The sequence below is a fragment of the Mastigoproctus giganteus genome, chromosome 10 (assembly GCF_048544385.1).
Source record: "Mastigoproctus giganteus isolate SK-2022 chromosome 10, ASM4854438v1, whole genome shotgun sequence".
In the NCBI taxonomy this organism is placed as follows: Eukaryota; Metazoa; Arthropoda; class Arachnida; order Uropygi; family Thelyphonidae; genus Mastigoproctus; species Mastigoproctus giganteus.
In genome coordinates this window covers 178,192,779-178,219,100 of record NC_143584.1, presented here as the reverse complement: position 1 = coordinate 178,219,100, position 26,322 = coordinate 178,192,779, and the positions used below count along the sequence as shown (strand labels likewise).

General features: G+C 30.6%; 1 protein-coding gene across 1 annotated transcript in view; it reads left to right on the top strand.

Annotated features, from left to right (window-relative positions):
• Positions 1-11,990, top strand: part of LOC150079578 (uncharacterized) — a 207,222-nt gene extending 195,232 nt beyond the window's left edge. Inside the window, exon 8 of the mRNA XM_090383123.1 lies at positions 11,893-11,990. Coding sequence (XP_090239249.1) covers positions 11,893-11,990 — 98 coding nt within the window. The remainder of the gene's footprint in view (positions 1-11,892) is intronic.
• The last annotated feature ends 14,332 nt before the right edge of the window (positions 11,991-26,322 follow it).

Sequence of the window (26,322 nt, the reverse complement as noted above, 5' to 3'; positions counted from 1 at the left end):
CCACAGCAGCAATTAGAATGGAAGATAGAATACAGTATAGTTTACAATATCAACAGGAGTCAAACAAAGCTGTGCACTATCCTCTCTACTGTCTCATGTAATATTAGATTAGGTAATGAGAAAGGCAGATGCAGAAACTATGGGACTCACTTGGGCACTGAAAATAGAACATTAGCAGACCTTAGAATATGCCAGTGACATTGTATTCATCATGCAATCAACAGAAGATGTGCAAACAAAACCTAGCAAAATAAAAGAAAATATGCAGAAAGTGTGTCTTCAAATAAAACTAAAATAATGGGAAGTAATATAAATGTTTCTAGAGAGCTACACTTAGAGAGCATATAGAGAAAATCTTTGGTTATTCACACAGATATGCATGTATATTTTAAAGGGTAATAATTTTAGTAAGATATCCAGTATATTTTATTTTGTTCTATAATGATTTTGGAATAGGACAATACATTACAAAGTTAACATGATAAACTATGATTATTTGTGATAAATTATGATTAATTATTTATTCAGCTTTTACAAATAAAGTTTATTATTATTATTATTGTTTTTTTTTTTTTTTTTTTTTTCAGAACCAAACTACACACAATTACTGGAAATGCTACATACGCCTTTGCATCATATGTATCCTGTTTGCCAGTAATGTTTTAAAACCAAATAGTGAGACAATAACTAACATGAAGTTATTAGTTTTTAGAGCGGTTCTTCAATTGTGATAGTTTCATTTGATATTTATTTCTTTTAACAACTATTTTATATAATGTGCTTTATTAGTATGTTTCTAGTTCTACTTTGTAGAATGTGTATTGTATCTGAGCAATTCCACATGCACACTTTGAAAACAACAACAACAAAAAACATTCCTTGTGATACAATGGATAATATTTGTTTCAGTAATTTTCAGATAGTTTCTTTTGTTATTAAAAATCTAATTTTTTAGAAGTATTGTACCAGTTTGAAAGTACCTGGATTCTGTAAATTTTGATAGAAAAAAATTTTGTATAGTTACTTGATAAATAAGTACTTAGGATGACATATATAGAAACTGCAGTTAATGTGTAAATCTGATTTATAATTTCAAGTCCTTATATGTAGAGAATTTTACAGTGGGAGGAGAAAGTTTTCCTAAGTATCAGTTTGTAAAGTTTTAAAAATCATATATGTATTCACAGTACATACTGTTCAATGTAGGCAACTGCTAGTTCAGTTGTTGCCATATTTATTTTTACACTGTTGGGAATGGTATCCAGTTTATTATTTTTTTTTTCTACCACAAGCAGAAGTTCGTTAATAACAGAACATAGAAATCACAAATAGTATTTAGTTATTTATAGTTAACTAACTAGTTAAAAAAATAAATTTTTTAGAAGAAAAGAACATATGGTGATTAATCAGGTGATTTTTTTTTTTTGTTGATATTGAAGGTTTTAAGTGTTTGAATGTTTAAATAGTTTTAAAAGTAATTGATAAGTATAGTATATGTAGCAGTTTTTATTTTATGTGATATATACTTAACAGTTTAAGTGTATTTCTGTATATTGTGACAATATACAATTTGGTAATGTTCTTAAAAATCAGCATGCCTCTTGTCAGTTTTTATTCACACTGTGAATAAAAACTGATAAACACTAATAAACACTGTGTATATTGTTATTTTGCTGTTTTTGAACATTATGAAAAAGCTGTTGTTTTATTGATGTCTGTTTTCTATATGTATGAGAGCTTCATTGCTGTATCAATTTACAAAGGTATTTAAATTTGTAGTACATTACAGTTTTCATCTTCATGTTACAGACACTATTTTTGGATAGTTTTAATATTTAGCATATTGGATTTGTAGAAAACATTTTTTTAACATATCTTTGAAATATTCAGGGAAATATGTATTGGGAAGCTATGGCATGAACTGATGTTTTTAGGAACTGACAATTTCTGTTTTAAGGATTTTTGCATGTAATGTACCTGATCTAGGAACAGCATATCTGTTATTCATGTTTTTGTTGATTTTTGTTTCATAGAGACTTGCAAAACTTTACTTGCAATATATGTGTGTGTATGTGCATGCATGCATGCATGCATGTGTGCGTGTGTGGGTGTGTATTATTTGAGAGGTTTCTGTATAATTGATTTTGTAATTTGCATGAAACTACTTGCCTATCTTGTGCCTGGCTGCATAGATAGAGCTAGTAAGTATATATATATATATTTTTTTATATTTTGTGTGTTATAGTTTTAAGTCATTGTCTGGCTGTTTAGCTAACGGGAGGCAAAATTAGGAAAGTAATTGGGATAGAAATAGGCACTCCTGCCCTCATATTATAACTAAGAGCCCAGTGTGGAAAATTTTAGTTTCAGGAAAGTAAATAGTACATGATTGAAGAATATAAAGTTGGTGCTTGGGTTATCCGGGAGTGCGCTGTCCCATCCGTATTAGTAACAGCCCATGTAATTTTGTCTCCCGTTAGCTAAACAGCAAGACGGTGACTTATAACTATAACTGTAATACACAATGTGTACACAAAATATAAAAAAAAATATATATATTACACACATGCATTCAGTGATCACTTGTGACCATATACCTGATACCATGTTGGACCACTGTTCACACAGATAACAGCATCTGTTCACCTAGACATTGACATCCATAGATGCCTGAAGACGTCTGTAGGGATCTTCAGCCATGCTGCCTGCAAGGCTTTCCATAGTGTCGAAATATATGGTGGTTATGTGTCCACATGCTTCACTTCCCATTCCAAAACAAAGGATTTAGGTCGGGCAAATTTGGAGGCTAAAAAAGGTGGGTGACATCTTAACTGTGTTCCTCGACCCACTCGTGCATAATGCAGGCCCGATGACAATAATGCACAGTGTCTTGGAAGATCCCGTTTCTGTCTTGAAAAAAAATGTAGCATGGTAGGGTGCACATGGTCCCCTAAGAGCAGCCAGTAGACCTCACCAATGAATTGTTGGTCCATGTGCCCAGGGGTCCTTGTTCTTGCCAGCAAAACATGCCCCATTTTAAGCAACTACCACCACCTTCCTGGATGGCATAGTCCATTATGGATGACAATGGTCACAATTCAGTGGGGTGTGTGTGTTTAAAACTTTTATTGAGCATATTTCATGAACGAATGGAAGGTTTTAGATCTTCATTTTCAAAAGTTAAAAAGTGCAGATTTTCATCACTGAACCAGATAATAATTCAGTTTAATTGAAACAACTTAAAATTATTTTTGACATTGAGAAAAGTGTAAATTTTTTTAAATATATATTTCACAGATACGGAGGTTACACAGGATTATTTAAGAATTGGTTGTTGCACCTTTAGATTGAGGGTACTCAAACTGTGGGGCACATCCCGAGGAGTGATATATGAGAGGATATTGGTTTTCTTCAAATTACAAAGCTTTAGGATTCAAAAAAAGTCAAAAAGAAAATCCTTAAAATTTAAGCTTTATAAGATTTTATGCACATAAGGATTTATTTGATTAGTCATAGAGCAGTATTTTAAAATTTTTTTCTTAGTACTCATAAATTACTTTTTTTTCCGTGACATGCTATCTTATTTGAATTTATTTGAAGTCAGTGTATGATAAGATTGAACTGCTGTAGTCAAAGAGAGGGCATGTGACAATAAAAATCAAAAAGGGGGCATGTGATCAAACATAACCATGAAAGAGAGGTGGCCTGAAAAGTCTGTACTCTGTTGCTTTAAATTAATAACTATGAAATTCTGTATGGAGTGAGAATGACATATGCAGGCCCTTTTTATTTAGGAATACACACTACACTGTGATGTTAAGTAAGAGATGATTTATTTTCATTGAGTTTCATAAATAATCACATGGCATCTCTGTAGCCAGGTGGGCAGGAGCAGCAGTGCGTAGCACACGCTTCTTGATTAGACTGGGGTTCGAGCCCGTGAGCACCAAATACGGAGGATGCGGAAAGGTTAGGGAATAACCACTGCATATCCCCGGAGAAATATGGCCTTAGTTACTAATGCTCCTAAAAACCAAATAACAACAACATAAATAATCACATATTTCCATGCACAACATGACTGCTCTGTGATTGAAATATTTCTTAAACTATTTGGCAATAAATGATTGCTTATTTAACATTGTAGGATAGTTTGTGTTCCTCCCTATTAATGCATAATGTGGGACTTTGATGCTGGGGTTGTACCATTATCTATTAGATATTGCACAGACTTAAACTACTAAATTATTTAATTTTTGCTAGTGTTGAGATTGTGAACAGTTTCATTACTGAAGTTGTCAGATCATATTATAAATTTTAATTACTTGGATAAGTGTAGTAATTAATTGGTTGCAAAAAAAAAAAACTAATGGTATATGCGTAGTAGTACACAAAATTTCACAGAACCTGTTTTAAAACCTAATTAGCATCCAAAGGTACTATACTATACTTGAAAACTGAAAAACATTGAAACCATTCTTATTTGCAGAAGAAAAAATTGAATTTCAGATTCCTCCGTTATGCTTCCAGAGAGTGGACAGTGGATATAAAGGAATATGAAAGAAGTGATGTGCTTCCGTTAAGATAACATTAACTGATAGTAATTATTTAATTACTATCAGTTAATGATAAATTACTTATCAGTTAATGATAGTAATTATTTAGTGACTATCAGTTAATTATTTAATTACTGAATAGAAGATGGACTTATAGTCTGATTCTTTCTGCTTTTTTTAAACATAGTATTTTGATTGTTAAATAGGTTTTAAAATAAAGTCTGCTAATTATCTTGTTTAGTAAATATTGTGTTAGGTCCTAGTTTGGTGGGGGTGGGATCTTAAAATACTTTTGAAAGTAATATTTATATATTGCTCTGTGAATGAACGTACAAATATTACAAATAAAGGTGGTTGTTATTATATTCAAGAAAGTTCATTTGAAATTTATAGAGATTAATGCATTTCCCAGTGGCTTAATAGGAATTTTATTTCTGCAGTGATGTTATGTGTGTTTTGATGCATTTTTCTAATGCATTAAGAAAAATCTAAATTTTTAATAGTAAAATGAATAAATGCAAATCGGCAAAATGAAGAGCATGCCGCTGAAGTTTTTTTGTTTATATTAGGTCTCATAGCATAGAGAATAATAAATAAATAAATGTTGGACAGAGAGTTCAGCTGGTGAGATGTAGTAGTTTATTTGTAGTATTGTCTTGTAGGTTAGTTTGTCTATATGCCGCTCTGTGTTTAGGGGCAGGGAGGATATATATCATACAAAGCTAAAGTAAATTGGCAAAATTAACTATATGCTATTAAAATTTTTGTTCATGGGGTTGACAACATAGTATAAAGAAGAAAAATAAATATTGGACTGAGAGGGATTAGAGCAAGTGAGGTCTGTATTTTTATATATACAATATTCTTTCATTTGAAGTATGGTGAATTCTAATTGATTAATAAATTTAAAAACAGAATAGCATTTCTTACAGGACTGCTCTGTCATGAAAATCATGCAGAAATGATTTTATTGAAATGAAATGAAGAAATGAAAATCTTAGCTTGGCAATGTGAGACCCTTATTTTCCATTTAAAAAAAAAAAAATGGCAGTGAATGCAATATATATTAATCAGCAAAAGAGAAGCATGCCGTAATTTTTTTTTTTTTTTCTTAAGTTTGGTCTCCTGGTATAGAAGAATAAATAATTAAGCATAAAACTGAGATAGTACAGCAGGTGACATCTACTAGTGTTTTCTGATTATTTTTCCTATCTTGGGGGGGGGGGGGAGAGTTGAATTTCCAGGTGTTAAAAATTCTGTGATCCTTCTGGTCCTAAAATGATTAACCCTTTCATGAGTGGTAATGTATATACATGTACAAAATTTTTCTGTTTTTACGAGACGTCTTATACTTCTTGTTAATAAATGCTTGAATGGCATTTATTTCTCCAGTCACTTTGAGTTTGTGAAGTTGCATGGTATAATATAAATAATAATTGTAAACTTTTATAATAACAAAAAAAAGTAATTACAATTTGAATCCTCCAGCCCACCTACTTAAAACATCCATATGATACAATGTGCAGCGAAAGCTGTAAGCAGTATCTCAGAGCAAAGATTGGCAAACAGCACATGAAATTTTTTGTTTAATGTACTTCTATGATAAGTATAAACCACAAAAGTAGTAATATGTGTACAAAGGTTTTTATTAGGACTAACTGGAGTAACACCATTTTTATTTTTCAAAATATTTCAGTGTAAAAGTTTATATGATTGCATCTATAGTTTGGAGTATTTTATTTAGTTCAGTATAAATATTTTAATGAATTTTAGAATTTTAGATTTTTTTTTTTCTTATAATTCTGAAATATGCTTTATTATATTTTTATTACTGTACTTTTCCTAAATAATAATAACCTAATAATATAATAAAGTATATAAAATAAATAAGATAATAAATGAAAACATAAAACAGGGTGTTCAGTTAAATAGCCTAATCATTTGTTAGATGGTTTAATGTAATTTCATAGTAAAATTATATTTAAGTTCTCTAGTCCACCTAGTTGAAATGGTCCATATCATAGAGGGTGATTAAAAATTTATACAGCTCAGAATGAAAAAGATCTCTTATTTTGTAACCATACATAATTTTTACAAAACCACACCAGTGACAATACTGTATACCTATTGGTTTTTAGATTACACTTACACAAACTTATCCATACTAGTTTGTTCAGGATGAAAAGAATCCATACATGTATTCAAGAAGGAGGTAGCCATTTTAAACATTTATTATAATTTTCGTAATTATTTTTTGTCATTATTAAAATTACTTGATTATAAAATCTGATATTAAAAGAATTAATAAATTTTAATTACTGATATTTAGATCGTGCAAATATTAAATCACCCTATAAAATGCAGCATTAGAACTATCTGCTGCCTCAGAGCTCAAACAAATAAACAGCATGTGACACAGCAGGGCAGGTCTTAAGGTCTGTTGAACCAAAAGGGCTGAGACACAATTGTAATGTCACAGGACAGTTAATATGTTAAATATGCTCTGTCTAAAATTGTAAAATAAGATACAATAAATGAAATAAACCAAATCTTATGAAAGCCGACACTTTAATAATATACATACAAAAGTAGTGCAAAATAACATCATGAAACAATGGAATAAAATTGATACTATGTACACTAAATTCTGTTTCTTTTGATTGTAAATGCACTCTTTCTTGAATAAATTACTCTCCCATATAACTATGATTCTTTTATGGAGATTCCTGAACAGATGTTTTGTATGATGCTGCACCAATACCTGTTCAGTTCTGTTGCAGTGCTACTTTCTGTAACATGTATATGGGATGCATATACATGTACCCAATCCAACTTATATGCTGTATTCCTGGTAAAAAATGCTCTCAGTTCACTTACTGTAGAGCCATATATGAGACTTTTTAAAAACACATGCAACCTTGAGATCAACCTGGTAAGCTTCCTCCTAGTAATGGAAAACCAAAACTGGTTTTCTATTACTGGGATGGTAGTGACATATAATTAGAGTGGCTGACTGTCAGTAGAAGTGTGAAAATCATCTGTTGATAGTTTAGTATAATGAAAAAAACAGTGGTACTCCAGAAATAGTTGTTTCATTATTCAACCAGATTTAGAACAGTGATAAATTGCATCTGCCAAACTCTCCTTCATTAGTAACTGAACAACTTTCAGAGGCTTATTTAATTACAGTATAGGACCATTTATCTGACCTGCTTATATCTGAGGGTTATTAATTATTGTTATTGTTATAACTGTTATTAATTCACCTTCTCCTTTCCACTGCTCATCTTTGAAATAAAGGGATGGTGAGCATCAAATATATGACATCATTTAAGGAAAAGTCATAAGGATTATCTGGAGAAGCTCAGGTAACCATTGAAACACAAGTTATGGAACTTAAAGTTGAGGCTTGGGCATTTAATGGCAATTTGGTGAAACACATCCTCTAACTTAATAAATTGTTTTAAATATTTTGGTGTTTATTTCAGCAGAAGTTCTTGAATTTTATAAACATGCTTTATACAATGCTTTGAAATGATATATCCTGTTCCATCCTACGCATCTATAATATTTTTCATCCTTTCAGTTGCAATTTTTTGTTCTAGAGGTATACTGGCATTCGCATCATTATCACCATCTTGATATTCATTTACTACTGCTATATTGCATATTTTACTGTTTGTCAGCTGGAGAGTAACTGGAGTTTCATTGACAGAAAGACACTCGGTATTGAAAACAATGAAGAGATTGCCAATATTGGGATTGGTGTCGATAAGAGGACACTGGATAAATAGTCCTATATTGTACTGTCTTTATGGTTGATAATACATCAACCATGTATATAAAAGTGGATATTTTGATTTTGTTTAAAGTTGAGTTGTAATGTGGTCACACTTAGATAAAGTTAGAGTTGCCTCCCAACAACAACCCAGAAAGTCTCACATTCTCTCAGGATACCTCATAGCTCCAGCTAATATTTTGAGACATACCTTTATAGCAACATAAAAGTATGTCCAACAATTTCAATTATCCAAAACATCATTCTTTATTCTACTTACACAGGATAGTGGTGGCTTTCAGTTCAGTTACTTGTTATTATAACATGTTATCATTAAATTTTCTTATTTAAAATTAGATTAAAATTAATTAAAACACTAACTCCATGTTTTAAAATCAATAATTCGTTTATTGACTGTGACGTTGAGATAATATTGATTTGTTAATTCTCTTGTCGTGCCTTTCACTCAACATATTAAATTTTCTTAGATCTTTAAATTATTTAGCCACTGGAGAAGGAGAAACACAAAGCTATTCACAGCATATAGAAATTTAATGTTTATCTAAATTATCAATAAATTGAAATTTCAGTTAAAGAATGCTGCAGAGTGTCACTTAATTTCATTTTTAGACTAGTGTTGGCAATGCACCCTTCAGTTCCCATATATATGCTGCATTTTCTCTCCAAAATTAATGGCTCTCTGATAATTTTATTGTAGTTCTGTGGATTGCAAAGAGTTTTTCAGTCTTACAGCAGTTAGACTTATGTAAAGTGTTGTATTATATTTTAAAAAAAGATCCCAAAATCATTATTTTTAGATAGTTTGGGTCCTTCATAACATTATAGTAGCTTCACCACTTGGCACATGTTTGGTGAGATCAGATTAAAATATTATTGAGACTGGAGGATTTCTTAAAGGGCCCCTGAATTAAGATAGTAATTAGCTGTTTCCTGCAGTGGAAGTAAGGTTCCCTGTGTGGTATTCCAGGTTTTTTTACAAAATGCAAAATGACCCACAAATACGTATTCTGCAAATAAAATACATATAACTCACCTACTATTATAATAAGAATTCAATGAACTGTAATAATTGCAGCCAATGTATCAAGAAGCTTCTAATCAACCAGTTTTGTTGATAAACAAAGCTGTTGATTTACTGAAAAGTAAATTGAGGTTGTCTTGGTTTACTGAAATCTTTGTGGCCAGCTGACTTTAAACTGTTATAAACACTATGGTCTTTTGATATGTTCATAATAGAACACCTTTTGGTATCCACAAGTCACTTTGTAAATATTGTCCTATTATTTGTTTAAAATATAAGATATCACTATGACAGCCTCTTTTGAGACTTGCTGGTTTCTCATTTGATAGAAAGTGGTCTAAATCAGTTATATGTAACAACTTATGAATAATGAAGCACTTCTGTGAGTTACCATGCACTATAACGAAATTAAAACCGTTAAGTATTTTTTATAGTAGAACTATTTATTAATAGCATAATAATAATAATGAAGTAATATATTAATAATATTACTTCATCATAAAATAATAATAAGAAGAATAATGAATAGCACTTCTTTGTGAATTACCATGCAGTTAAAAAAAAATAAAACTTTAAGAAACATATTATGCTATATGTTACTTGTAAAATAATAAGAGGAGTTTACCTCAATATAGTACGTAGAACACTTCCGTATGATACCCTCCAGAAATTAAAACGGGAAAAATGAAAAAATTGACAACTTACCGGTACATTAGAGTTAAATATAAATAATTAAATAATTAAAAAATCAATTTAACACAATTCAAATCAATTTAAAACAATTAAAAATCAAATTAACGCAATTAAAAGAATCTAACAAAAATATTAAAAACGATTTTCCTTCCTGAAGCTGACAACGCTTTACGACCGTATGTCGTGATCACAGGAATGAAAATTCCTGTAATAACTATGTTATGTAGTAACATACTACATAGTATATAGTAGTTGTTATATGACTATAGAAGTAAATTGAGAACTGTCTTCTGCTATATGGTTTGAAGCCAACAGGCCTTTGACTGATGATCTGGTCATATGATATACATAGTAGAACAGTAGAACAATTCTAATTGTCCATGAGTCACTTTGTGGATGCTGAAATATAGCTTCTGGTATATTAAATATGTGTAATTCATTTTTGTTTGAACTAGTTTTTGACTATGAAAACTGTTACAGCATCTTTCAGCTATTTGTATTTGACAGTGTGTGTTGGTAGGGGGTAGGAGATCAGTGGGAATTATCCCATATTCCTAATCCCAGAAATAAGGTGAAATCAATTAAAAGTTTAACTTTTGTCCTCTTCTGGCTGATAGTCAAATGAGTATACAAATGGTGCTGTACTGCCTACTAATTTCTGTCATGAAAGTGCATCATAGATAGTAAGCACCCATACCACAAATAGTCATAACACCCTAATAATCAGTAATGGTATATTAATCACTGTTAATGCCCTTCTCCAGTGTGTTTACCATTATATAATTGCACATAATGCATATCTGTGTACAATTTTTTAAACATTATTCTCTCAAAAATTTGTAAAAAATTATCCCTAGGATTTATGGGAGAACCTTGGAGTTTGCAGCTGTGCTGTTCACCAGATTGCTTCTTTGCAATTAAGTTTTTGTGACACTATTTTTTGGATTAAAGAAAGCTGCTTGGCAATGGTAGTTTATTTGTATCTAGAAGAAACTTTGTTGTGCATTCATTGTCTTGGTAATGCGCCTGTCAATCAGGCACTTTGCTAGGATTTTGTTTCTTGGTAAGCCCTGTCAGTGATATTTGACGTTAATTTGATGTTGCAGATCTGAAAGGATTCTTCTATTAATGAATGTCACTGGTATGCAACAGTTTAAATTATTGAAACAAACTAAATGTTATCAGGAGTTAGAATTCTGTTTTGTTTTCTACCTACAATTAAAATTTTCAGATGCTACAGGACCATTCCTCCATCCATTAGAAAAGTCAGCTTCATAGTTGAGATAGCATATTGTGATAGCATGTATATTAAAAATCTATAAATCAAAACACCCTTTTTTCATAATGTATGTAGGGTATCCAAAGTGATACTCTACATACATTATGAAAAAGAGTGTTTTGATTTAAAAATTTTTAAGGTTTGAAAAGGATTTTTAACTCCTATATGTGGGGAGTATCGCCTTGTGTCATTGATCAAAATTTGGAACATGGTGTCTAGTTTTGTTGCTGACAGTGTATCCTGGTCCATTAAAGTTATTACCACAAACTTAATAAACTGTTTTTAGATAACCTGTAGCTTCTCTAAGGCATAGAAAAGTACAATTGTCTATTTAATTTGGATGTATCATTCAATTTAATTGGAATGTATCCATATCAGGCCATAGAATTCTACTCACTGTTGGCCTACACCAGGTAGAATCAATGACCAGTATATTTGTAAAAATACATATTGGAATTAATATTAATGAAATATATTTATACAAAAATACCTTGTGAGCTGAGAGCCTAAAACCTTTTCCTATCTTTTACCTCACTCTTCATAGATTTGCAGTTTGTGGACATCTTTGGGAATGTAACCCTTGAATATCAAGATCCTACAGTATTTGTTTATAGATGTGAAATGTGTTTACAGAGTAATTGACTAAATAGAATGTTTTTGGGACAGCATAATGTTTATTTAGTGATAACAAAATTTATATATTTTATTATTAAAAAAAGTTATTTCTTACAGCTGACTCTTTTAACTGACTTTTCAATCTGGTGGCTTATTTCAGCTACAGATATGCTGTGGAAATAACACCTGCCTACCACCTTATATGCATAAGTAATGGCTATACATTCTAAAAAAAAAAAAAGAAGAAAAAATTAATTTCTTAATTAGCAAGAATTTTACATAAAAGTTTATTTGGAATACATAAAACTGTATTGTCATGAATGGCAATCAAGTTTAAATAAAATTACAGAAAAATTGATCATGTATACTAACTTAAATCTGACTACGGTTAGTTTGCTGATTATCTTACTCCTCTATAGGTTAATCTGTTTCTTTGGACCCTGCTATCAACTGAACTAATGGAGCTTATCTCAAAACATTCATCCTTTTTATTGGAAAATTTGGGGTGGGGGAGATTTGCATGTTAAGAATTGCTATCTGACAGTTGAATGCCTACTATACCATTACTAGTTCTGCTGTTTGTAAGAAGTAGAGGCAAAACTAAAAGGTGGGGAAATTGACACACTGGAGTAAGTTTTCATTCGTGAATAGCAGATTGCTAGGAAAACTTCCAACAAGACATCATCAGTAATAAAAATTTCTGCTGTTGGCCCTGATAATTATTATTATTTTATTTATTTATTATTATTTTTTTTTTTCATAACATATGGTGTAATAAGTGACTCTCTGGTAGGCTAGGATAGGATGCCATATGCTAGATCAGCTTTGTTTATTATTACTAAAATGATTTCAGTTCTGTGTGATAGGCTGAGTTATAATGTTAATATGCTCTTGCATTCGTTGATTTAATTGTTAACCTGTCATACTGTTAGAAACTATATGACCAAACAAACATGTTACAGAAGCATATGAAATATTTGTGATAAAGAACAGTGATTCCCACTATTAATCAGAATATATAGCAGAACTGAAGAACTGATCAGTTAATCTGAAATGATATTTTTAAAAAATGCATAGTGCAAAAAATTAAAATAAATTTTTAAGCTCAATAAAAATTGAGCATCAAAAGTTACAATTTGTCATTTACAGATACGTTATCCTAATACAGATCCTACACGTAAATCACTTGACATGTTACAGCGATTCATTTTATCAGCTTTCTAATTCTTTTAATTTTTTTGTAAACAGTATCACTTTTTTTTTTCTTCTTTTCTCATTCATAATTTAAAAAAAAACAGAGGCCTGCAATATTGAATAAAGGCAAATAACTCTGGAAACAAAAATCTGCATTGTTTAGTATTAAAAATCACTCAGTGTTTATAGCATTAAATTCTGTTATAAAAAAACCTCAACTAATATGATAAATGTATTATGAAGCAATTGAACTACTACTCAGGTGCAGGACAGAGTCACATAATTTGATAGATTAAAGCATCAAATAAATCCTTAATTTCAGATTATTAACATAATCTGAAATTATGGGCAGATGGACTGAGAAGTGGCAACTGAAATTTAACATTGACAAATGAAAACTACTGCATATGGGTAGCAGTAACCTCAGAAAAATGTACCAACTGTGTGGTTCTACACTCAGGGTAGTGGAGAAAGAAAAAGACGTGGGGGTAATTATGCAGTCAGATATGAAGTTTTCTGAGTAGAGCAGGTCATGGGGTCTTGTCAATGATATAGAGGAATTTTGCTAGCAGAGAAAAGGAGGTGATTATCCCTTTGTATAAGGCAATGGTCATGCCACACCTTGCATACTGCATACAGGTCTGGAGGCCTTGTTTTATGAAGGATGTAGAGTTGCTAGAGTGAGTACAGAGAAGGGCAGCAAGATTGTTTTTTTTTTTTTTTTTTATGAAAACCCCAAGCACGAAAGGTATCAAAACCTATAGTACTTAGTACCATGCATGGGTTGAAGGAGAAGTATGGGGGGGAGGGGGATGCCGGAAACTTTGCTCTAGAGACTAAACGTGGGTTTCACCACTTCAAGCCTCCAATAATGAAAGTGGTGGAATTTCACCGGTTGATGAAAGTCATCTACCACCTGATTGGTGAGGGAAATAAAGGGTTGCTCTTGCCAAGAAAGACTTAAATTCATCTGGAGACTAGGCACCAGCGAGGTGATCTGATTGAGGTGTATAAAGCCCTGAATGATTTGAACAGGCTCAATGTTGATGGAATTCTTCCTCTTGCTCAGATTACAGACCTGAGGAGACATAAATTCAAATTGAGGAAAGGCAGTTGTAGAATAGATGTTCTGAAGTTTGCCTTTAGCCAGCAGGTAGTTGATTGCTAGAAAAGACTTCCATCTGTCGTTGTGGAAATTTATAGCTTAAATAAATTCATGGAAGAACTGGACAAACTTTTGAAGTGAATGGATGGGTGAAATGGGAAGTGTGTGTGGTTTTTTTTTTTTTTTTTTTTTGCTGATGCTGTATAAGCTTGCTTTATTGTACAATATACCTCTGCTAATGCTAATCTGAAATCAAGGATTTATTTTATGGTTTAATACTGAATTAATAACGTAGGAAAATCTGGCTGTCTTATTTTGGCTTGTCTCCACATGCTGTGGTGGTAATACTTGGATGGCAAAAACAGTTTTATAATAAGCTCGCTCAACTAGATTATGAATTTAAACATGTGCTAACTATTTTATGACAACTGGATAAATTTCAGATTGCCAAACTATAGTATAGTGGAGTTCACCAAAAGAAGGCAGTTAAGCTGGCTAAGTGAGCTCTTGTTCAAAAGGAAAGAAATCAATGTATGTTTATTATTTTTTAAATTGCAGTGTAAGTTTTCTCAGTTATTGTTGTGCGTCAATGTAGTCTTATAATTTTTACTGTTACTATAGCAACTCTTTATTTATCTATAAAACATTTTTAGCTGTTTCAACATCAAGTTAATCTCCTATTTATCTGCAAAATGCCATTTCTGCATGATTATTCTGCTTTTGGAAAATGTGTGAGATTATTTTTAGGAAGTTGTTTATAGAATTTTTGTCTTTATTGAGAAATTAATAGTCTCCTTAGCAACTATGAAAAGTTCAAGGCACACTTTAATTTCAGTCATAAAATTTTAGTGAACGTGTTCATTAGGTTGGCACATTCAGCATATTAAATCCTCCATCTCAGTCACTTTATAGCTATGTCTGTATTGCAAACAAATTTTCATATAATAATATTATTCTTAAATATGCCTTGAAAGGGTTACGGTCAGCACCATACATGGTGACTTAATTTATAATTTCTGGATTTTGTGGTGTGTACAACACTTCTTAGAATATTGATTCAAAATTTCTGTATATCAGGATGATAGCATTGGGATGTGCCATTTTTCCTGCGAGGGGGATTTAATTGCTGTCCATTCCTTTGAGTGCAAGTCAGAAGTGATTCTGAAGACACTTGTATAGTTGTCACCTGCATAATTAAAGAATAACAGTCTCAAAGGACTGATGTCAATCAAGACTAATGTGAGGCAGATTCATATGCCTCACATTAGTCCTTGATTGATTAGTCCTCACATTAGTCCTTGAATCTGCCTCTAATGTGAGGCAGATTCATATGCCTCACATTAGAGGATTCATATGCTCTGTGTGGTGGAGATTAACAGAATGCTGTGTATATAGATACAAAAAAATGTATATGTATATGCAGCATTCAGTTTGAAAATAAACTTTATTTTGAATTTTGGCAACAAAGTCTGTTATCTGGCCTGCAGGTATTAAAAGATGGCATACTTATAGTAGGCTTTATTACTTGGCAAATATCAAATAATGAGATAATAATGATTGAGAATGACTAGTCTGAGTCATAATTAACTCATCATTCAATACCTGCAACAGGATCTAGAAAAGTTGAGCAGGTGCGCTTGAGAGGTGGCAACTGAAGTTTAACATTGACAAATGTAAAGTACTGCATATGGGTAGCAGTAACCCCAGAGTAACATATCAACTGTGTGGTACTACATTGAGGGTGGTAGAGAATGAAAAGGACCTGGGGTAATTGTGCATTCAGATATGAAGTTTTCTGGGCAGTGCAGATGGTCTTCAAGAGTAGCTCATGGTGTCTTGTCAATGATATACAGGAATTTTTCTAACAGAGAAAAGGAGGTGATTATCCCCTTGTATAAGGCAATGGTCAGGCCACACCTTGAGTACTGTATACAGGTCTGGAGGCCTCATCTTAGGAAGAATGTAGAACTGCTGGAATGAGTACAGAGAAGGGCAACCAGATTAGTGAATGGAACAAGGGGTTGCTCTTACGAAGAAAGGTCTAAGTTTTTTAAATTAGTGTCTGGAGACTAGATACCTGCGAGGTGATCTGATTGTGAAGTGTATAAGGCCTTGAATGGCAAGAGGAAGAATCCCATCAATGCTGATGGGATTCTTCCTCTTGTCCAGATTAATCACGTGATGGGACATAAATTCAAATTGAGGAAAGACAGTTGTAGAATAGATGGGCAGAAGTTTGCCTTTAGCCAGTGGGTGGTTGATTTCTGGAACAAACTTCCATCTGTCATTGTAGAAGTTAACAGCTTAAATAAATTCAAGGCAGAGCTAGACAAACATTTGGAGCAAATGGATGGGTGAAATGAGAAGGGATTATTTTATTTATTTTGTTTTTTTTTGGCTGATGCTGTATAAGCTTGCTTTTTTGCATCATATCTAGCCAGCAGGTAGTTGGTTGGTGGAAGACTTCCATCTTTTGTTGTGGAAGTTGATAGCCTAAATAAATTTAAGGCCGAGCTGGATAGGTATTTGGAACGAGCAGACGGGTGTAAATGGGGGCGTGTTTTTTTTTTTTTTTTTTTTTTTGGCTGATGCTGCATAAGCTTGCTTTCTTGCATCATATGCCTCTACTAATGCTAATATGTCTCTACTAATGCTAATACCTGCTGGCATGGAGAAATGGCAGCTTTCCAAGAATCACCCACCTGGATGGACACTCAGCTTATTTGTTCCAAGCTCAGTGGTACACATGATTGCATGAACCTCTGTGCTAGCTGTTCAGATCTTGTCATCCCCTCTGTAATGTTTTCATTTCATGCATACGTTATATTATCTTTCACTTTACCATTTATATCTCGTCAGTGTTATATTTGTCTAGTCCATTTCAGTACTTATTTGTATTGCTCAGTGAAAAAAAAAAAAATGCATTGAGCAATGCAAAGAAAAGTGCCTAAATTTGACAAATTTCCATTGATGAATTAAAAATTTTATATTTAAAGTTTAGATAACAATAATTACTATTACACTTTTCTCTGCCCCTTGTAACACAGCCTGTTCAAATTTGACATTGTGGTTGAGAATATGAATATTTTTTTCAGAGATAAGTCCAAAAATGAAGTATATCAGGACTTAGTGGCCACTATTGTGCTGAACCCTCCTTCATATAAATGTGTTGTATAAAAATTAATGACATTACTTGAAAGTTCTTTGAATATTCTGACATAATACCGAACCAGGATTTGTCTCTGTTTTAAACAAAGATTCTTTGTGTGTAGAAGACAACATTTCAAGTAATGAAATGTTGTCTTCTCCTTCCAATTTAAAGCATACAGACAAAAAATATGGAAATACTGATTTTTATTTATGTATTTCATTTGCAGTTGAGACCGGCTTGCCTCTTGAGAAATGAAAGCCACTTTTCAATAACAAATATAATGCTGTGACACTAGGATTGGGAAGCACTAGTCCAGACATTGATCATTTGGACTGTTATTTAATAACCTCCTTTTTTGTTTGCTTTCATATTTAAAAGGCCCAATACTACAAAACATAGCAGTATTTCTTCTGAGGTATCCTATTTATGTGCCTTCTTAGAAACTGAACTTAAGTGTCTTCTTTGACCCAATTGCTGTATTTATTAGGCTTCTTTTTCTATTAGAACGAACGTCTAAATTTCCATTTTTTTTTTTTTAACTCTTGAGATTAGTTTTGACCCCAGAATAGTTAACATAGTTAGTAGACAACCCATCTGAAGTTTTTAAATTATTGATTTGTTTGATTTTGTTATCCATGGATCTGAGCCTGCAGCTAAACTAGAATTAGGCCACAAGCACTTAGTCACTGATAGGTTTTATTTAGCATTGTTTGTTCCATTCTTTTTATTCAGGAATTGAATTCATGTTTGTAGAGTTAAAAGTTAGTGTAAATTTTCTGATGCAGATATCTGATTGAAAACATTTTGTCTAGTAATATTTAAATCTGTTTGATATTAATTAGCAGTTTTTATCGTGAATTTTTAATTAATGAGGATTTATCTTATTGTAAAGAATTAGATATTTCTTTTCATTCATGTCCCCACCCTCCACCTCACTTTCTGAAAAGGTATAGTTTAGTACAGTGAAAATTCTCTATTCACTGAATTTTTAGGCTTTTCTTACTAAATCAGGATTTTGACTTAAGGATTATGCAAAATTACATCAATGAACTGTCTTATAAGATTTACTATATATAATTTTGATAAAATAATTTATTTTTAAGTAGTTAAAGAAACTGTTTCTAATAACAGATAACAAATAAATATGATTACATAATAACACAGTATTTTTGTATGCCTGAGGCACTTCTTAAACTTGTCACCATCCATTGGAAATATTAAATTGTTAAATCTGTAATTTTGGGGTTACTCTGATAAAGCCTTTCTGATTATTGTTCCATTTAGGTTTGAAGAATGCATCTCTCCCAATCACTCTGTTAATATTAACACTTTTTGCAGTTCATTATGTAGAAAAGAAGTTTTTATGTTTGGTCATGTTTCAAGGTGTTTCTGTTGCTGAGATGTTTGGATTATTTATTTATGTATTTTTCCCCCCCACTTTGTGAATATTTTTAATTATAGTGAACAAGGAATTCAAAAAATATACTAAGGAGCACAAGTGGCAGGACAGGTGATATTACTTACCAAAGGTTATAGTTGTCGTTGAATTTCTTGCAGAGTGAAAATATGAATATCAATTGTAGTTTTGATCAGAATCACATTAAATTGATGTGCAAGTTCTAAATAAAACATTTCTTACACTGAATGCTAGGAATTTATTTACTAAATCAAAATTCACTAAATACAAGAAAATAATACGTTATTTATACTGGGATTCAGCTGGAATCAGAATAAATTCACTAAATATGGGATTTCATTAAATGTGGGAATACTAAATGAGGGTTTCACTGTATTGTAGCATGTTTTTTTTTTTTTTTTTTTTTTCATTTGACAGATTAAGCTTTATAAGAAGATAATTTCTTGTAACATGTTCAAGACTGCATAACAGCAGGTCTACTGAAGACGGGTTAATTTCAATTATGAATTGGCATGTTACACTTTTTTTTAGATTTTTTTCATTATCATACTGCCTTTATTGGTAGTGTTCCTTATGTTTTTAATTTCTTAAAATTTGTTTTATATTTCATATTTCTCTTATTTCGGCATATCAGTAGATATGCCGAAATAAGAGAAATATAAAAAATCAGTAGGATTAGATTCTGCCACTCTGTATATTTAATACTCTTTTTGTTTTTTTTTTTTTGCAATTAATTTCCTCATGACTATATTTAATCTTTGAGCATCATTTTTGGTATTGTATTTTACTGAGTTCTGAATATCTCTTACATAACTTTTTAAACTTGCCAGGATTCAAATTTTCATATTATTTTATTGTGAAAAATGAATGACTAGATGGGAAAATTTGAAAGGCTTAAACAAGCAGATGTTAAGATGTATATTGATAAGATTGAGGGTTTGAAATTATGTTGTGGTAATTTAAATGGATTTGGTTATAGTTAGGAAGAAGACTGCAATATTTAGCAAAAAAAAAAAAACTTTTGAAAATGATTTATTCATAACTTTTTAATGTAATAATGAGTGAGTAGGAACCAGTTGCATTTCTGCTCTCTTCTTGTTACATCTTGCATTAAAAAAGCACTAAACTTTGCCAAAGTAAGACTGGCACATCCATTTTACTGAATGAAAACAGATTTATTTATTCAGTAATATGGATCTCTCATCTGAAGGCACTCTTAAAAATTGATTGAAAGGCTATATTGATATATTTTTCTGTATTATGTTGTTTTTATACAATTATGGGACGATTCTTGCCATGTAATTTATTGTATATGGTACTTATTTTACTTGAACATATTGTTTGTAATGTGTTTTTCATTCGTGTTTTGTGACTGACTAATGTGATTTCTTATCAGCCTTTACAGATACAGTAAGGTGATAATACTTGCATTTAAATACATTGGAAAATATATACTATCATTGAGAAAAGCAATTGATAGAAATAGTTTAGTCTATAATATTTATATACATCATGAAGAAAAACAATTTTGATTTTGCATTTATCTTAGGAATACATCTTCATAATTGCAAAGATTGATAGCTAATATGCAAATGATTTGCTGCTTGTTTTCCTAGGCAGTGTTTGTGGCAATTACTTGAACACAGCTTTATAGAAGCCCTTTTCTTGAAAATACTAAGAATATTAATAATGTCTTATTGTCTTAAGCAGTTTACATAAGTATTTTCCTTTTTTGCACTAATCATTTAGCTTAGTGCAGCAAAAAAAAAAGCAGATGTAAACATGCTATTAATGATTATTGCCTATTATATAATGGGCACTGACTAGCCATATTATTTTCTTGTGTGCAAATCTTGGACACCTCAGTTTTGATCACATTTATGCTAATTAAGTCTTTGCAAATAAGTGAAAGTATTTTTATAAATAAAATTGTATTCTTATTTATATTTTTAACCTGTTTTCCAGGCAGTAAAAATACTTAGATAATAAAAATAATATAGGATTTTAGGAACAATCTTCCACATTCTGGTAATAAATATGCTATACTAAATATGAAAAGTAGAACATTATCTGCATGATTTAGAAATAATTTCTTGAATGGCAAGTTGTTGCTTTTTGACATACTGTTCTGGTGTCTATGTATCTCAAAAAAGTGCAACTACTGTTCAATAAATTATTTATAATTCATGCAGAATAGTGTTCTTATTCTACCTTTCGTACTTAGTATTATTCACCATCATTTAATATTCTACACCGGATTAGCATATTATCATTACGATGATCATTAAGTTGCTCAGTATAGCATTGCCTGCCATGCATGTATCATTTAAGGACCATCACACTAAATGTCTAAAGTATACCTAGGGGTTTAACATAAAAAAATAATAATAATTAAGTTCCACATCTATAGAAAATTGTTCGTTGTAACTACTAAATCAAGTCATCCTAAAAATGAAATTTTCATCAAGCTTTTCCTGAATGAGAAATCATTGAATAAATTATATTAATGGCCATTAGATGTCGAAATTCCTATGTAAATGCATATGCAGTGTATGCACCTTCGCATACACTGCATATGCATCGTTTATGAATGTTTTGATATGATATGGTACTGATCCATTGTTGGGCTGACAAAGATCAGAACCATAATGCATTTTAAAAATTAGCAGTATTTCTTTGTTCATGCATCTCCATTGCATGCATGAATTCACACCTTTCTCATTAATTATACATTGAATGTAATCAGCACTATTGTATGCATTACGTGCCATTAGAAATTGCAACTTAAATATCTAAAAAATATATATATGTAATATCTTAACAGTTACACCTTAGTTTTAGCTCTTACTACTAGCTTTGATTAAGCCTTTCAAGTAAAAGTTATCTAATTATTGAACAATATATTAGTTTGTCTGTGTAGTAAATGTGATATCACATTTGTGATATTATCACACATTTACTACACTTACTGGTTTACCACATTTACTGGTACTGATCCATTGTTGGGATACGTTGCAATTATTATGCAAGATAGTGCACCACTGCATATCACAAAAGAAGCAAAGGCCACTCTGAGAAATCATTTTCAGAACAGTATTTCTCAACACTTCTTGATTTAGGGGTCTCACCAGATCTCCTTACCTTAGATGACTCCATTTCTGTGGGAAATCTGTTTGCTTCCTTTTGTTTGTGGCACTGTTGCATTCACAAAGGAAGAAATGATGAAAGTAATAAATAACCAAAGAAAAAGATAATTAAGCTCTACACACTTTTTGATCAGTTGAAGAACTTCATGATTCCTAAATAGGATTTAACTTTAATATTAAAAGCATCATTAGAAATAGTAATTGTATGACATTACTCAGGTAATATTATCTCTTATAGCATACACAGGAGAATTATACTCATTCTGTTTAGGCATTAATTAATATCCTTTCTTTAAAATGCATTAAAATAACCAGAAATGAATGTTTTGATATGATATGGTACTGATCCATTGTTGGGCTGACAAAGATCAGAACCATAATGCATTTTAAAAATTAGCAGTATTATTTTGTTGTTTATAAATGATTTCATTGTATGTCAGAATTGTAGTTGAATTGTTTTATAATAAGCAGAGAATTACAATTATCTGCTTATTTTTTTTTTAAAAAAAGGTAATGATTTCTATCAACTCAATTGCCTTTCTTAACATGCTTTGTCTTTGTAAACCATGTATTTTATGGTAAAAGCCAGTTTCCCTGCTGAAACAACATGATAGGAGAGTCAGATTGAGTAAACAGTTAGCAAGGTTGGTAGGGAAAAGGTTAAATGAATTTGAGTGCAGAAAGAGAATTTCGCCATGCCATCTTCAGCTCTGCTATATTAGAGCTAGGATGTGACAGTTTCAGTGCTGTGAGTGTGACAGGATTGTATAAAGAGGTCCTTGATAGCCTGAAATGAGGAACTAACTATAAATAGGATAGTTGAGAAATTGAGGTTAGTAGAATGCCCTCTTGAGGACATTCTACTAACCGTCTTATTCTTGAGAAGAAGATTGATATATTTAAAGGTTGTACTTAATACATAATAGGTAATTCTGAGTATATGGTAATCAAGGGATGTTATAACTAGTTAAAAAGTATGCTTTCAAGCTAATTTATTAATCATGAGTATGGAAGAGAGACTATTTTATTTTAAACCTTGTTCAAGTTAATTTTGTTTTCTTAATTTGAAATTTGAGTAGAGAATGCAGTAGGCAGTTCTTTTTTGCTGCAAGTACTTGTGCAAATTCTGAATTAGTGAATTAAATATCTTGGTTATATACCTGCTGTTTCATGTATCTGTTATTTATCTTAGCTGCTTTGTGACTGTGTTTTAAATTATTCCATATACCACAATACAATGAACCTAAATAAGAAGAGGTAGCTTTCTATAAGCTATACCCTATCTTTTTAGTTCCAATACAGGAAAATCCTGTGTCTTGGATTTTAGTATATATTGTACTTTCTTTTAGTGTGTTAATCTGGAAATATGCAAAGTTCACAATATTTAGATGCATATAATTGTTTTGTTATTGGTAATTATTTTTATATTAACTTATAATTTTCAAAAAATGTTTGCAACTTTAAGTGCCCGTTACTTCATTACATAAGTTTTCATTAGTTAATCCCTCTATTCATATGCTCAGGTATGCACACGAGTATGAATTTTATAAATATGAAATCCATATTTATGAATCCACATAAATATGGATTTTAGTTTGATGTTTCTTAACTCTTAGCTAGTGTGGTGTGGTTTCTCAGACCACAAGACATTTAAATTTTCCAGTGTGCCAGTTTTATTTAAGTCATGGTCATTTCAGTATCTTCTGGGTCAACAGTATTATCCCATCATCTGGTCAATAGTATTATTCTTACAAATTTGTTTCACCTGCTATTTTGTTTTTGTGTAATTAATTTTTAAATTCTTCTTGAAGTTGGACAGACTTCACCTGCTGAGATAACATGTACAATTTACATAAAATTTTTGAGTATATAATAATATGTAATTAATTTTCAGTTTGTATATAATTTTAAAAAATATATTCATGTTTTTTGATAAAATTTCAAAATGTTTGATTTTTTCATGATTTACTTGACACCTTCTGTAAAATAAAATAAAAATTAACCAAAGGTTTCTATAAAAGTTATTCAGTATCAGTGTATATAATTTAAAATATACTATTGTGAAAAAACTTTTTTTTTTAAACAAAACCTGCAAATATCAGATATAAAAAACTAGCAATCTGTGAGACTGCACCATACTTTTAACAGGAACTCTCCTTTAAAAGGATTGAAGGAAAACTTCCAAGTATATAGAAAATTTAATCAGAAATAATTGTAGTACATTCATTTGTATATGGTAGTGATCCATTCAGTTGTATATGATATTATTTTGCATATTATATGCCAGGCTTTCATACTATGTAGTTTACTTGTGAGTCTTCTTATATAGCAGATTTTTTTCTGGATATTTCTTTCATATTAATTGAAATAATTAAAGATAGCTAAAATTGAAAAATAATAAAACTTATATATACTATATCAGTAAACCAGCATCATAAACTTGTTACTATTTTAAGATATGCTAATAGAAAATTTCTGAATTCAGAATTTTGGTTCTTAGTTCCTTATGAATTGAAATTACGAAATTTACTTTTCATCTCAAATAAACATACATGTAGGATATAGAGGGGTTTTTTTTTTTTCTTTTCTAAAACGATGTTAGTTTACTGCATTTTAATTTCATTGCTATGGTGAATGTTAGCTATATTTCAGTTTTCCTTAAAAGCATTTATAAGTGTGCTTGGAAAGAATCTACAAGTCTTACTTGCATACTGCATCAGTAAGCATTATTTAAGAATTTTTATTCATTTATGTGCTGTAAAGCCTTTAGAATAATATAATTCCTTGTTTATTCTTAATATACAAAAATAACTTATAAATAGCATATAAAAACTAGGGGAAAATCTCTAATTGAGTTGCAACAATTTAATATTTTAAGAGAATTATTAGGGATAACACAGTTTATGCTACAAACATATCAGTAGTCATAAAAAATATTCCAAATATATCTTATGATGGTGACAATTTATGACCTATTTTAAATAGTAAGCAGTGTAATAACCAAAAATTTGTACTTATGCTGCTTACATATGTTACAATGCATGCTAATTCAAAATTTTTACTAAAGACTAGAATTATTAAACATGATATTTACATTACAATATTAATGTAAAATTGTAAAGTATTTTCATGTAACAGCTGTTACTGTTTCCTGCACCATTGTGGTGTGTGTGCGTTCTTGTGCATATTTAATATCTTTGTTCAGCAATTAATTTTAAATAAGTCATATTTAACAGTTAAAATGGTCATTTTATAGCAGTCATTATAATTAAAAAGAAACATTTTACTGTAAATATTACCTATACATATGAAATCTAAGTTGTTTACTGTAAATATCTACTTAGTGAAGATCCATATATGACTAGCTCATGAATGCAATTCTTTGAAACCATTGCTCATGTAAAATTTGACATAAAATATATTTGAATTTAAAATTCTGGTATAATGTTTATTTTATTTTATTTATTTTATTATTTTTATTATTATATTTTTTTTGTGAAATTGTTCTGAAATTACTGTGTAAGGTAATTTTTGTGTTATTGCAACTTATGAATTCTGAACTATTTTAGAGTGTATATGTACATATGCACATAATTTGATTTCAAATTTGTGTAAAAACTTAATAAAAATTGCTGAAATAAACAATTGTGTCCTGATTCAGTTTGTTTCTTCTGTTTTTAAAGGGGGAAATTTTAATTATTCTGAATATGTAAGAAAAATATCTTTACTTATTTTTAACAAAAAAATCTTCCTTATTGCTAGGAAGCCCCAGCTGTATAAATTACTTTTATGGGATAATTAAATATAATAACAAAACAGAGTTCAGGAAGCATTATTAGTTTTCCCCATTTCAAAGTAAGAAAAATATATGGTACAGTTGTGATAACTGGAAATTGAAGAGAAAAACATTATCAAAAATTCAACTTTACTAGTAGCTTTTACTGAATTTTTTTATTGAATATTGAATTTTACTGCTTTTCTATTTAAAATTAGTTACTATATAAATAAAATTGCATAAATACAGTAAGCTAAGTTTAATATATTTTTAATGCTCATATATTAACTAAAATTTTAAAATTGTAAACTTATATGCTTACTTTATTTATTCAGCAAGATGTTTATGTTATCAGGCAAATATTTGTAAAACAAACATAGCTTATCTACATTGAATACATCATTAGCCTGTAATCTTTTAGAATTTCAGCTAAATTTTGCACCATTCATTACAGACCCCATCACTAACATTTGAACTTCACCATGTGTTTCAAAATATGATATAGCATTTTTGAAAATTTAACTCCCACTTAAACAACTAATTACTACTTCCTTTAATGCTTTATGATTAA